The sequence below is a fragment of the Schistocerca piceifrons genome, chromosome 6 (genome assembly GCF_021461385.2).
Source record: "Schistocerca piceifrons isolate TAMUIC-IGC-003096 chromosome 6, iqSchPice1.1, whole genome shotgun sequence".
Lineage (NCBI taxonomy): Eukaryota > Metazoa > Arthropoda > Insecta > Orthoptera > Acrididae > Schistocerca > Schistocerca piceifrons.
Genome location: NC_060143.1, coordinates 90,303,585 through 90,319,341, shown reverse-complemented (window position 1 = coordinate 90,319,341; position 15,757 = coordinate 90,303,585). Strand labels below are relative to the sequence as shown.

At 39.4% G+C, this 15,757-nt stretch overlaps 1 protein-coding gene across 1 annotated transcript in view; it reads left to right on the top strand.

Moving 5' to 3' along the window:
• Positions 1–15,301, top strand: part of LOC124803158 — a 395,089-nt gene extending 379,788 nt beyond the window's left edge. Inside the window, exon 11 of the mRNA XM_047264338.1 lies at positions 15,193–15,301. Coding sequence (XP_047120294.1) covers positions 15,193–15,301 — 109 coding nt within the window. The remainder of the gene's footprint in view (positions 1–15,192) is intronic.
• Positions 15,302–15,757: the final 456 nt, after the last annotated feature.

Sequence of the window (15,757 nt, the reverse complement as noted above, 5' to 3'; positions counted from 1 at the left end):
TAGGAGTAACCCACTGAATTACAGACCCATAGCACTGACCTCAATTTGCTGTAGGATTTTGGAGCATATACTGTACTTGAACATTATGAATCACATTGAAGAAAATGACTTATTGATACATAACCAACACGGATTCAGAAAATATCATTCTTGTGCAACAAAGCTAGGTCTCTATTCCCATGAAGTAATGAATGCTGTTGACAAGGGATCTCAGATCGATTCCGTGTTGCTGGATTTCCAGAAGGCTTTTAATACCATTCCTCACAAGCGACTATTAATCAAATTGCGTGCATAGGGAGTAATCACTTCAGTTGTGTGACTGGATTTGTCATTTCCTCTCAGAGAGGTCACAGTTCATAGTGATAGACGGTAAATCACCAAGAAGAATAGAAGTGATATCAGGCATTTCACAAGGTAGTGTCATAGGCCCTCTGCCGTTTCTGATTTACATAAATGATCTAGGTGATAATCTGAGAAGCCCCCTTAGATTTTTTGCAGATGACACTGTAATTTACCATATAGTAAAATCATCAGACAATCAATTCCAATTACAAAATGATCTCGAGAGAATTTCTGTATGGTGCGAAAAATGGCAATTGGCACTAAACAAAGAAAAGTGTGAGGTCATCCACATGGGTACTAAAAGAAATCTGATAAATTTTGGGTATACGATAAATCGCACAAATGTAAGGGCTGTCAATTCGACTAAATACCTAGGAATTACAATTACGAGCAACTTAAACTGGAAAGACCACATAGATAATATTGTGGGGAAGGCAAAACAAAGACTGCGCTTTGTTGGCAGAACACTTAGAAGATGTGACAAACCCACTTAAGAGACAGCGTACATTAGACTTGTCCATCCTCTGCTGGAATATTGCTGCATCGTGTGGGATCCTTACCAGGTAGGACTGACGGAGGACATCGAAAAAGTGCAAAGGAGGGCAGCTCATTTCGTGTTATCGTGCAAAGGGGTGAGAGCGACACTGATATGATACATGAGTTGGGGTGGCAGTCACTGAAACAAAGGTGGTTTTATTTGTGGCGAGATCTATTTATGAAATTTCAATCACCAACTTTCTCTTTTGAATGCAAAAATATTTTGTTGACACCCACCTATGCAGGGAGAAATGATACTCATAATAAAATAAGAGAAATCAGAGCTCGAACGGAAAGATTTAGGTGTTCCTTTTTCCCACGTGCCATTCGAGAGTGGAATGGTAGAGAAGTAGTATGAATATCGTTCGATGAACCCTCTGCCAGGCACTGAAGTTTGAATTGCAGAGTAACCATGTAGATGTAGATGTAGACAGGGGTCTTCTGTTTCTTCTAAGCCCAGAAAGCTTTCTTTTTCTGGCTGTGAAGAAGCTTCCTCTTCTCTGCACACTTCGTTCTGCTGGCTCCTGTACTCACTTTGTAGGTAAGAAACATTGGGAATACCTCTTGTAGATTGATCTACTGGAATTTGGAACTGTCCTGTATGGTTTCTAACAGAATTTCAAATTGCTCCAGGTCTGATTTTGCTGTGGTGATCCTTTTGTGTTGAGTGTTTATGCCTGCGGGTTCTCCAAAATGATTATTTCATGCTTCATTTTGTGGCTTTTTGTGCAGAAAAAAATAATCTTATGGGCATCTTAAACACCATAAATTTATTTACTCAACAGTATAGTAATTTTATTATCAAATGAGCAGCTTTGAGACTTCATAGCCACATATAAGCTATAATTCTGTTCCAGGTTTGAGGACGTCACGATGACAACTGAAACTCTATCTCACATTGTCCCTATGCGGGAATTTTGTCTAATGAGACACATTGGTCGCCTCGTCCATGAAATAAGAGGGTAAGTGTTCAAATTCATGTGCTGTGTTGCTATTATAGGGCAACAAAGCATCAAAAAAGACTGCTAATCCTATTAAGAGTAAGAGAAATCCATCACAAAACACATCAGACTACCATCAAGCAGCACTTTCAGTCGCTAAGCAGCAGTCTTCTGCTTGGTTCTCAGCAGTTGATGCCCTTGCAGACCACGCAGAGGAAGTGTTGTCATTCAATAGCTGCAATGCCATTACGTACTATTCTGGTCAGTAAAAATGTAACACCAGGAAAATTGTTACTTATAGTGTGTTTACAATATAGAAGGTAGATTATATGATTAAATTTGTGGGTGATTTACAGTTGTACAGGGTGTGAAATTTAGCACACACCTCCAGTAGCAAACGGCAACTGTAACCCAGCTAGGCACTGAGCTGGGGTGGCAGATATGAGTACCTCACTCCAAACTGCTTCATCTGTGTGCCAGAGTTCATCAGTCATAGTGGTTAGTGAGAGATGGCACATCCATCTCTCGGCAACCCATGATCAGATGTTTTCAGTGGGTGTGAGATTTGGAGACTGTGCTGGCCATTGCAACTGTAGAGCACCCTCTGCATTGAGGTAGGTCAGGTCAGCATAGCCAATATGTGATCTTGTGCTATTAGCTTTGTGGTGTCACCGCCAGACACCACACTTGCTAGGTGGTAGCCTTTAAATCAGCCGCGGTCCATTAGTATACGTCGGACCCGCGTGTTGCCACTGTCAGTGATTGCAGACCGAGCGCCGCCACAAGGCAGGTCTAGAGAGACGTCATAGCACTCGCCCCAGTTGTACAGCCGACTTTGCTAGTGATGGTTCACTGACAAATTATGCTCTCATTTGCCGAGACGATAGTTAGCATAGCCTTCAGCTAAGTCATTTGCTACGACCTAGCAAGGCGCCATTATCATTTGCTATTTATCTTGTGATGCATGTACCGTCAGACTGATGTTCACCAATTATGGATTAAAGTTAAGTATTCCAGAAGCTACGTACTTTTTTTACTCGACTCAACTCCTTTAACTGTTCCAGACCTCACGCCAGCCTGCGTGAGCTTAAACGCGTGCCTTTCGGCTACCTCATAGTGGCTTGGCTGTCTCGCCAAGTCACAACAACCTTGTTGAAAGGTAACATGTGCTGTCCATACTACTGGCTATGTGAACTACATTTGATTGTGTTGTGTGCCAGTGGCACCCTATATCATTTCATCAGCTGCTGAGCCTGTGTAGCAATGATCAGTTCAGTCTGGTTAAGTTCATTTCCCTCAGAGCATCCATCGTGGTGCTGTTTGCAGAGCTGGATCTCATCTGTAAAGATGACATGGTGCCACTTGTAACACAACCATTTAAATGGTGTAATTTAATTGGTGTGATAGCCTATGGGAGATCCAGGGAAATAAGGAAGAGTTGATCACCCTAGTTAGTGCAGAGGTCTATGTAGATTCTAAAAATTGGAACATAGCTGTTTACATTCTTTAAGATAGTGATTTTGATGATTTCAATACAAGTTTTCGCAGTTTTAAAATATGAATTACAGAATTTAGATTAATAAACCATTGCAAACACTCCAAAGTAACAATCAGGTCAAAAGAATATCATTAATATTGCCAAAACCCAGAAAATATAGAGTTACAATTGTACATAATCTACAAAACTAAACAAATATTTAATCACATAGTGGATTTTATTACTAACATGTTTCCTGGGTCTTTTCGTTAAACTGAACAATAATAACAAATAGGTTTTACTGCAAGATTTTTATATATTTATGTTGTCTGCATTCATTGAATACTCCCTTTGTCAGAAATGTTTCAGGACACTTAAAAAAAAAAAAAAAATAATGGGAAATTGCACATAATGATCCCAGCCCCTATCAAAGTAGTCCCCTTGGCTATTTATGTACAGTACAACATTTCTTGAGGTTTTGGCAGCAAGCAGGAAAATTTTCAACTGTGATGCTTTTAAGCTCATTTTTACAGCTCATTGGATGTCTGTGGTATCTTGAAGAAGCTTTCCTTTAAGTCGAAAGGTGAGAGGTTGGGCAAATATGATGGTTGTGGGATGGCAATAACAGAATGTCTGGGCAAGTACTCGGTAACAGATAAAGCAGTAATGGGTCTTGCATTGTAATGCAAGAGGAGCCAGTTCTGAGAAAGCCACAAATCATGGCAGCTATGTCAAATTTCTTGTTGCGAATGTTTTGAACCTTGATGTAATGAGTTTGGTTCACTGTTTGACCGGGAGGAATGTACTCATAGTGAACTAATCCCTTACTATCAAAGATTAAAATCAGCATTGTCTTTGTTCTCGAAGCTTGTTCTTTGACTTTTGTTTGACTTTTTTCGAGGTTGGTGATATAAGTCTCTGCCATTTAGCACTTTGACACTCATGTGAGGGTCATGCTGGTAGCACCAACTTTCATCTCCAGCAATAATCTTTGATAGCAATGTGGGATCACATCGGCTCTGTCCAGTACTTCAGCAGAAATTCTTCATGTTTCCTCTTTATTTCATTTGTTAGTGTGTGAGAGATGAGTTTTGCATTAAGTTTCTGTTTCCCTAAATCCTTACGTAAAATCTTATAACACACATCACGATTCAAATTAAGTTCTCCTGATATCACACTCACAGTTACGTGAATCTCCATGCAATAGCTGCCTTACATGTTCCGTATTTGCATTGGTATGTGCAGTACACGGGTGACCAGATCTGGGTCGTCTTGCACTGAATCTCTGCCTTCCCAAAACCTTTTGTGTGGCTTGAAAACACAATTTATTGAAAGTTCATTGCTTGCATATGCTTGCTTAATCATTGTCCACATTTCACTATGGGTTTTCCTCAGCTTAACACAGAACTTAATGCTCACTCTTTGCTCACAGTCAGCATCCATTGTGTTACTGTAAATAGTGTGCCAAGAAACCAAACAGTGCATTGCGAAGCACAGCTCTGCCACCTAGTAAGTTTACATGGAAACATGGTCAAGGTCATTTCCAGGATGCACACATACCAGTTAACATAAAAACAACGTTTGTTACTTTTTAGTGCTGCAAACACTGAAATAAAAAGACCTGTCCAGACAAAAGGAGTACATCTTTGAATAAAAACTGTATTTCATAACAGTTTCATTATACTTCATAGTACCACAAGTTCATCAATTTAGCCAACTATAACACTACAACATGTGCTTGTTAAGATTCACTACGCCACAACATGGTATCAAACAGCACAGTTGGCCAGGAATCGCCGTTTTCATGAAATGTGAGCCTATTCTATTACTTTACACACTACTGTGCCTGTTTTGTTGTTCGATGCACCATTGTCGGGTTGCCTCTCTCTGCTTCCACTTTAAGGGTAATTGGGCAGACACATACTTCCACATGGAAGGCTCATGCATGAAGTCATTGAACGGATAATTAAAGGAATGGTAGGATGAGGAAGAAGTAGAATTCAACTTTTGGATAGCATGAAAGATAGAAAGAGATACAACAGACTGAGGGAAGAAGCTGAAGACAGGGAACATTGGCATCATAAATTCTCCATACAAAGACACAGGCCTGCCATTAGGCAGAATACTACATAATAATAATAATAATAATAATAATAATAATAATAATAATAATAATGACAGCCACAGTGCTGACAGTCTGTGGTGCTCCAGACATTGTCACACTGTTTTTGCAAATACTTGTGTTTTACCTAACAACCCCATTTCCTTACTCAAGGTACATGATGAAACTGTAAGATCCTGCATGGCCAAGTGCAGAATATGTCTTTCTTCTCAGGCACAAGTCATGTAAGGATGCTCAGAATCTGCATAGCTTTGAGCATGGCCCTTCTGAACTACTAGATTGCGTATTCATGGGATCAAACCTGACAAAAGTAGGATTATCACAGAGTGGTGGACTGCAGTATTCATAGGCTACAATGCTGCTGTTATTGAATTCTGAAATGTGCTGGTATATCTCTGTCCACGAGACATAACATAAGCTTTCCACAAACAACAAATATTCAAACATGAATTATGGAAGAGAAAGTTGTTGAATAGTCTTTACTTATATACAGAATCTATGATGACATTATTCCTACCTACTTTGTGTTGTTGTGCTGAAATGCTTAAATTCTAATGGGCTAAGACTGTTGTACATTTCATGCCAGTTTGCCATTTGTAGCATGTCACCTTCATGGTGTCACCTTTTTAATGGTCAGCAACATTTTATAACGTGTAAACTGATCAAATAAAGTTTCCACCATTCTCATGATTACATAGTATTTTTTTAAACAATAAATCTTTTTCTCGAAACTGTTTTGACTATAGGAAATCACTACATACAACCACCTGTGTAACTGAGCATAAGTTAAACCTGCAGTTTCAGTGCAACTGTGTACATGTACACTGTTCCACATGCCCAGAAGCATCATTTCAGTCTCAGACTCTGCATACATTGTCATGAAAGATTGTCACCTTGGGAAGTTGCACACCAAATTGAAGCACACCATGGCAACATCATTTGAGCTTTCAACAAGTAATGTGAGATACAAAAAATTGAATACCTGCTGCATAGTGGTCACTCACAGTCAAAAATACCAGCTCATTTCACCACCTACAAATTATGGCAAAAGAACAACATATTGACATTTTTGAGGCAAATGTACACAATTACCTCCAGACAATCAATATGATCTCTTGGCATCCATTCTGAACAACAGTACAAAGACCCCGATATCCTGGTGCTATAGGAAAATGGGAATCCCTCTACATCTACAGTTATACTCCACAAACCACTGCAAGGTACATGGCAGAGGGTACATCCCATTGTACCAGTTATTAGGATTTATTCCTGTTCCATTCACATATGGAGTGTGGGAAGAAAGATTGTTTGAATGCCTCTGTGCAAGCAGTAATTATTCTATCTTATACTCTTGATCCCAAAGTAGCGACACATACCAGGTTGTAGTATATTCCTACAGTAATCATTTAAAGCCAGTTCTCGAAACTTTATTATTATACTTTCTCAAGATAGCTCATGTATATCTTCAAGAGTCTTCCAGTTCCATCCCCTCAGTATCCCTGTGACACTCTGCCATAGATTAAACAAACCTGTGACCATTCAAGCTGCTCTTCTCCATATACGTTCAGTATCCCCTGTTAGTCCTATCTGGTAACAGTTCCACACACTTGAGCAATATTCTAGAACCAGTCACATGAGTGATTTGTAAGCTATTTCCCTTGTAGACCGATTGCAGCATTAAACCAACCAACCGAAGACTACCACCTGCTTTACCTGTGCCTGAACCTATGTGATCATTCCATTTCCCGTCCCTATAATATTTAACACCCAGATATTTGTATAAGTTGACCAATTCCAACAGTGACTCATTGACATCATAGTCATAGGATACTACATTTTTTTGTTTTGTGAAGTGCAATTTGCTAATCTCTGTGCCATGTTGAAATCTTATCAACATCTGACTGAATATTTATGCAGCCTCTCTCAGATAGTACTTCATTATAAATAACTGCATCATGTGCAAAAAGCCTGATTTTACTGTCAATATTGTCCTCAAGGTCATTAATGTACAATATGATCAGCAAGGGTCCCAACTCACTTCCCTGCGGCACACCCTAAGTTACTTCTTCATCTGACGATGACTCTCCATCCAAGACAACATGTTGTGCCCTCCCTACCAAAAAGTCCTGAATCCAGTCACAAATTTCACTTGATACCATATATGACCGTACTTTTGACATTAAGCATAGGTGGGGTATGAAGTGAAATGCTTTTCAGAAACTGAGAAATACTCAACCTACCTGGTGTCTTGATCCAAAGCTTTCAGTAAGTCATCTGAGAAAAGTGTGAGTTGGGTTTCACATGATCATTGTTTTTGATATCCATGTTGGATGGCATTGAAGAAGTTATTCTGTCCAAGATACCTCATTATGTTTGAGCTCAGAATTTGTTCTAAGATCCTACAATAAATCAATGTCAAGGCTACTGGACAGTAGTTTGGGAAAAACTGTGCCCAGATATTGGAAAAAGGCATATGTCATACCCGTCTACAAGAAGGGTAGTAACCCTTCTTGTAGACGGGTATGACATATGCCTTTTTCCAATAACTGGGCACAGTTTTTTCTTCGAGGGATCTACAATAGATTATAAAGGGACTAACTCAGCTGCAAATTCAGTATAAATTCTGACAGGGATTCCATTGAGGCCTGCAGCTTTGTTCACCTTTGTTCACTTTTAACAATTTCAACTGTTTCTCAACACCACTAACACTAATAGTTATTTCATTCATCCTTTCAGTGGTTCAAGGATTAAATTGAGGCAATTTTCCTGGGTTTTCCTCACTTGGAATCAGGCCAGTGGTATCAGGTTCTCTTCAGGGATGAGCATACAGTCTGTTCTATCACCTGTTGATCATCATGAGGGCAATCAAGTACCAACACATGTATCAGGCATGCATTTCTGTTTTTCAACTAAAAGGTGTAGGAATTCATCAGTATTGAATGTATTTTAAGGACAGTGTAGTATCATGGCAATACCTTCCAGCCCTTTGTACCGCCCTACAGTTAACATTTCAGCAACAGTTTCACCTGTTAAGATTATCACATGGTGGGGGCAGTGTACTAGTTCATCAATACATTCCTCCAGGAGGCAGGACTCAAGTGAATGGAAAGACCTTTGGTATCTGCTGATGTGGACCCAATTGAGCAAGCTTGGGACCAGTTGAAACTTGTAATGTGTCATCTTCGGAACCCTCTTCACATACTGGATGACCTCAGGAGAGTCTGTGTTGAAGAGTAGGATACACTTGTGCAGCATTATCTTGAGATTGTGGGCAATATACCAAGGAGCATCTAAGAATGTTCCCATGCATGAGATGGGGCAACAAATAACTAGACAAATTCTGAAATGAAGGATAAACATTAAAAGAAAATTAACCATGCCTGGACAGTCTAACTTGAGAGTACATCTCAGGTACATTCCATAGGATTTAAATCGGAAGATCCCAATGGCCCAATTTAAGTAAGGGCTGTCTTCACCTATGAGCAATTAAAATTAAATGTCATATGACAGTGTTGGCTTGGAAATCTCACAGAGTGGATGTTATATGTGTAGTTGGGGAGTCTAGATGAGTGTAATGGATATTTGTGTTGTATTTGTGTTGTATTTGTGTCGTATGATAATAATGAGAGACGGTAGAGGGTGAAACTTGGTGCTGTCACATAGCCTACTCCTCTCAAATAGCTGTAAGGGGGCATCCAAGTTTAATATCAAACATCCCCAACTGTCAGACAGACCACTATCAACAGTGTCACATGTCCTCACTTCATAAGACACTGTGGAGAAGTAATTCTTCAGGCTTTCCCAGAGATATGTTGAATAATGGTGTCCTCTGCTAGTTGAAGACCCAATTATTCAACAATGTGGAGAAGTTTGGAAATTAATCCCGGACATCAGTGCAAAGACTGGTGATCAGGAACTTTATGCCATCACCTCTCCACCCCTTGCTGACCAAACACTAGCAGCAAAAATTTCATCCAACACCAGGATTCAAAACACCTTACCTCCAAGTCGAGCAGAACTGGACAAGCATGCTTTAGCAACCTCAGTTGTGGAGGCAGGCATCTAAGAGAAATTCATCCATCGCAGCAGTCTAATTAGATGAACATTATTGTCCCTGATGGGGAAGTCTGAACAAATTGGGAAATTGAAAACATACATATAGTATTATACGAGGGCAGATCAAATACAAACGGGATTTTATTTTTTATTTAAATTCATTTATTGAAAAACTCAAAGCAATTATAATTTATTTTTCCACATAGTCTCCTGCTTTGGAAATGCATTTGTCCCAGCCTATGAGTAGCATTTCGATGCCCTCATCATAAAAAGAACTGGGTCGTATCACCAGCCAGTTGCACACGAAGTCTTCCACACTCTTGTCGTCTTCAAATCGTCACCCTCCTAGAGCTTCTTTAAGTGGCCCAAATAAATGTAAATCACAGGGCAATAAGTCCGGGCTGTAAGGAGGATGATCAAGTGTAGTCCAGTGCATTTCCTGCAGCTTGGAGATAGATAGAGCTGCAGTATTGGGTCGCGCATTGTCGTGGAGGAGGATCTACTGGTCTCATCTCTTGTGGCGATGTGCAACTCTCGCCTTGTTCAACAGTTCGCAGTTGTAAGCAGCATTGCTTGTGCGTTGCTCATGTAAAAAGTCAATCAGCAAAATGCCTCGCTGCTCGAAAGAACCTTGCCAGGCGACAGTCGAGTCTTGGCTTTCACTGGTGCTGCCTCCCCTTTCCTCCGCCACTCCTTACTGGGTTGTTTGGATTCTGGAGTGTAGTGGCGAACCCATGTTTCATCGCAGGTGATGATCTGACTCAAAAATGCATCACCTTCTTCCAAAAACCTTGCTATAAGCCTCTGACAGATCTCCAAATGTTTCAACTTCAGATTGTCAGTCAGAAGTTTCAGGACCCATCTGGAACACACTTTATGGAACTGTAGGTCATTTGTGATGATTGCTTGACAGCTCCCATAACTGATTCTGACTTTTCGTGCAATTTCTGATATTCTCGCCCGTCAATAGTCGTCAATAATGACTTTAACTGCACGAATGTTTGCTGATTCTCAACACATTCTTGTTGTTCATTGAACTTTTTATGCCAGGCAATCACATGTGTCTTTGATAATGTTTTATCACTGAACTGTGCAGTCAATCTTTGGCAGATTTTCGCCACTGTAACTGATTTACGGGCAAGAAATTTGATAGTTATACATTGCGCAATGAAAGGGTGCACCTGTTGCTCAGACATTGAGAGCATTACTGACAAAACAGCAGGAAATATCTAACAGCATGCTCTCCTCACTTCTAACGGTCCCACAGAAGCATAGTAAAAGTGCGGGGCCAGTCCTACCAACTGTTGTTGTTCAAGAACAAAAATCCCATTTCTATTTGATCCTCCCTCATATTTTTAAGGTAGTGGTGCAACGATTAACAAAAGGTCTCATATTGTGGAGGAACAAGTTTCAGAGCACATTCTGGCCATATAGATACCATAGTGAATTGGGAACTTAACTGCAATATCATACAGCATGCAAATTACCAATGAGATCACTCCATGCTGGTCGCCAAAATGTAGTGAATAAAGAATTCCAGAGCACTTGCCCTGAAAGGCAAAGGTCCTGAGTTAGAGTCTCGGTCCGGCACACAGTTTTAATCAGCCAGGAAGTTTCATATTAGCACACACTCTGCTGCAGAGAGAAAATTTCATTCTGGAAATATCCCCCAAGGTATGGCTAAGCCATGTCTGTGCAATATCATTTCTTTCAGGAATGCTAGTTCTGCAAGATTCGCAGAAGAGCTTCTGTGAAGTCTGGAAGGTAGGAGACGAGGTACTGGCAGAATTGAAGCTGTGAAGGTGGGTCATGAGTCGTGCTTGGGTAGCTCAGTATCAGTAGAGCACTTGCCCATGAAAACGGCAAAGGCCAGAAACACACACACAGAGAGAGAGAGAGAGAGAAACATTTTCCTCCTCTCGAAATTGCCACTAGAAAATTATGCAATGCCACCCAATTACTGATCGCTGTTTCATGACTACACTTCCCAGTGCAAGGTGGGAATTCTCTATCTTGTGTGGATAGTTGTGAGACTCAGGAACTGCCATCTTCCTCTTGATTTCACTATCAAGGCTGTTCCCAGCATTGGTCATACATTATTTTGATGTTTTTCTGCATTCCTGAGTGTTTGTGAGAGCAGCCACATAACACTTTTTTGTAACAGCTCTTCCTCTTTCTACATGAGGCCTGACCAGTCTCATGTTAGTGCTTTGTCTCAGAATCTGCTGGCATTTGTGATTTTTAAGAACAACCTTACTGTCCAGGAAACTACTTAAAATAAAAAACAGGCTGACAGGTTGAGGGCTGAGTTCTTTCACCATTCTTTAGTTTCACCTGCCTGCCTTTGGGAATTCTTGGCACTTTGTGTATGCTACTTCCCAGTGCCTTCAGGGGGCTAGAATTTTTGACACATTCTTGCTTTCTAAAGTGGGTAAAAACGGCTGCTGTGAACCAGAAGATTCAGACACGTCCACAAGTGCATTCATGATGCTTTTGTGTCTGCAGGCATTCATCGGTTTATAGCACTCTTCTCATTGCCGAACAGGCTCTTTGCATTGTGTCCATTCTTAACTGAGATGAGGGGATCTGCTCAACTACCCCTGCGAGTTTGCAGAATGACTCCAACGTCTGCATCTCACGCCCTCACCACATGAGGTACGGCTTTCTTCTGGACCTCAGGCAACTGAGTAGACAAAGGTGGCCCCCAGGAGAGGCATCACAATGTATATTTGTTTGGTTTCTGTAAATCAGTCCTTCCTTTGACAAGGACACAGCAGATTGCCTAACCAATCCTAGCTTGTGTTCCCCCTCTTATAACTTCACTATCAGTGGTGCATTGAACTCATATATTCTATTCTTCCTTTAATACCTCATTTCTAGATCAATAGGTGATAACAGCATTCCTCTAAACAAGAAAAAAGATGCAAGACTCCAAATGCTCTTGTATCACAATGCTTCCTCAAACTGCAACTCCTCCAAACACCACAGTAGCTCTCCCCTTAATTCTCTTTACATCCAAATGATTCCACAATGAGCAAAATTTTGCAGGATAATGTAGAATTCATAATAGAAGAATGCAACCTTACGGTACATTGCTGTTGACTTGACAAGAAACAGATCCATTTCTTAACTGCCATGAATGAAACATACACTGCCAGACTGACAAATTAGTAACCCTGAGGCAGCAGAAGACTTTCAGATAATAGTCTTGCAGCTACTGCTATATAGTTCTCTTGTTGTGTAGTTGTTACTCATTATTGACCTTGCGCTGACCTATGAAGAACATCCATGAAGTCTTGGAACTGTTGCCTAAGCCTCGATGTAACACTTATGGCACAGTCTATGTCGCTGAGATCTCGGCATGCCTCCAATTTGCTAGAAGGCATCCGTGAACTCTACCTTGCAAAACAGCATGTAATTGGCATAGTTGGTTGATCGTGATGTGAGCTTCACCAAATGACTGCACTCTGCTGACACTGGAAGGGCAGACACAACTGAGGCATTAGATCTCATATGTGATTATTTTCATCCTCTTCGAATCACTTGCCTATTTGAAGTAAGGGAAAGTGTGAGAATAGTGTGCACTTAGGTGAAAATCATTATTTTAACACATATATATCAAGTAACCTAAAAGGAACTTTATGTACAGTGTCTGTAGTTTCTCTACTCTTACTATACCACATCAATTTAAATATAGAAAACAGTACACTAATGTTTAACTGCAAATATCACAAATATGCAACTGTGCATGATTCTCTGGCCCTTCACTTTGCAAAGTAATGTGCCCGATGAAATAAAACAGCCTGTGTGAGTGGTGCAACTCAGTAATGAATAGTACTTAACTTGAGATCTGCTCTTTGTCCTGGAGATCTTATCGAGAAGTGGATTCACATTTTAAGTTTATAAAGCATGAAGTGTAAAATAATTTCAGGATACATTGAATGATACTTGTCGTGGAAGTCAGAACAACAATGAGACCCATCTCTCATAACTCGATAGCTTATATGCCTTTCATGACAACTGGAGCATTGTTGATAGTGTTGATTTTATGAGTTATGCTTAAAAATCATCACATCTTGTTAATTTAACACACAGGTAGAAATATTACAATTGCTTTCATTTGATCAATACACACAATTCAGACTGAAAAAGAAGTTATAAAAGAAATTTACATCAAATATGGAACCCAAAAAAGGCTTTTTACAGTTTTGTTAATTACACAATAAATAAATTAAGTACAGGATTCCTACCATATTTTAGGTGCTTGACTAAACAGACCTTCTTATCAGTGTTACCAGAAGTTCTGGCATTTACGCAGAAAATAGGTTTCAGTCATTTGTTTATACTTTTCCGATTGACAATCACTCATAAAATTTCATAATAATTCCAAAAATTAGTGAATATCATTACATATGTGGATCATACTTAAGGTAAGTAAACTTTGTCCGAGTTATTTTGGCTAACAGTTGAAAATGAACAACTAATAAAAACATGATTTTATGATTGGCTAATTATGACTGAATGTGCCAATTTCAGATGTTCCTACCAATTAACTGAGTTCCACAGACTTGATACAGTGCTGTTTCAAGATTATATACATTACTTAACACTCACACATACTTTTATTTACACTATTATTATACTGTCAATTGGAATCTAGGTGGTTACATGTCATGATTGAAATAACAGTTGTGGTATCAAACAATTCAATTTGCTGTCTAACCTAACTACATGACTAAGACAAGGTGAAATGGGTCAAGTCCACACTAACTGTTTTCTTGGAGTTGATTCTGGATGTTACAGGCTCTCCCAACATCCTCTGGTTTTCTCCCATCATTTCTAATTGCAGTGATTTGTTTATGATTTCTTAGCATTTGAAAAGAAGAAAAAATATCTGACAATAGACAGGTTGGAAGAAATTAAAGTATCTGTTCAATTATAATCTGTTCTATAACTCATATCAAATAATAAGTTACTGGGTCCTTGCTTGAAGCAGATAGGTTAACATCACATTTCTCTAATTAAGAACTTTCCACAATATCATCAGTTAATGTAGCCCACTGTTTGTGTAAATTGTAAAACAGTGTACAAATATTGCCATATTCTTTAATTTAGTTAAAACTGAGGAATCATATTCTCTTTTAGCACACCGTTAACTTAGTCTCCCAATACCCAATAACACAAGCAGATGCTCTATATTAAACTGGGTATATTGGATTTAGAAAGCAAATGTATACAGTGATACAATGAATTAGATGTGTTAATATCACATTCAGATAAAAATAAATCAGTTACAATAGTAGGCTTACCTTCTTACTTTCTGTCTGTTGAAAATAACAAGGAACTGCCCTGTTTTATTTGCTCTGCACTCGCACACTGCACAGTGCAAATGGTGCCTGTCTTCTGTTCCTGTTATTACTGTAAGAATCAGAAAAGGGCAGCAGTAGTCAGACATCATCACGGTTAGTGCAGATTTCAAATATTGAATGGATACGACTACCCACTGCACACAATTACTCAACTACCCTTTACTTCTTTCTGTGTCAGACACAAAAATTCTGCTCTGTGAGTAATTTGCAATGGTCTGTTGCAATAATTGCCCACCTTCTCACCTTTTAATTTTCACAAACAGGTACAGTTTCTGTTTCTTAGCTGATCTATGGTTGAACGTGTGTTGGTTTCTTATGTCACACAACATTAATGTCTTCGTATTGCAGGGAGATACACCCACCAGATGCCGATGATGTTACCCATAGTCAGGAGCTGCTGACGAATGTTCCTGAAGTGGACAGCCTGTTCGTGATACTGCAGGAGATAACAGGATGACTGGAAGTCAACAGCATAGCTTCATCCAAAGAGTATTCCATATCTGGTGCTCAGTAATTTTCCTTTTCTGGAAGACAAATGGTGGTAACACATCAGTTTATTGTATAAAGCCCCCTTAGATATTTTGTATTTATGGTAAAGTCTTAATGCAATCTAGGGTTATCCACTAATTTTACAACATATATGATGTTGTTCTAATGTAACATAATACATTATTACTTGACTGAAGATGGAATCAGTGTCCAAGAGTAGCTTCCTTGCTGAAATTAAATATGGTTCAGGGTGGTCTCTCTGTTAAAACTGAAGTTAATTCCGGATTATTGGTATTGATACTTTTTGGTGTTAGCGCACTCTTCCAAATAACATTTTCATTTAACACAGAGACATTTTTATCTCCACTACGTCATAATGATCAAAGTGTAAATGCACAGTATCTTATTCTTCTACGAGCTTACA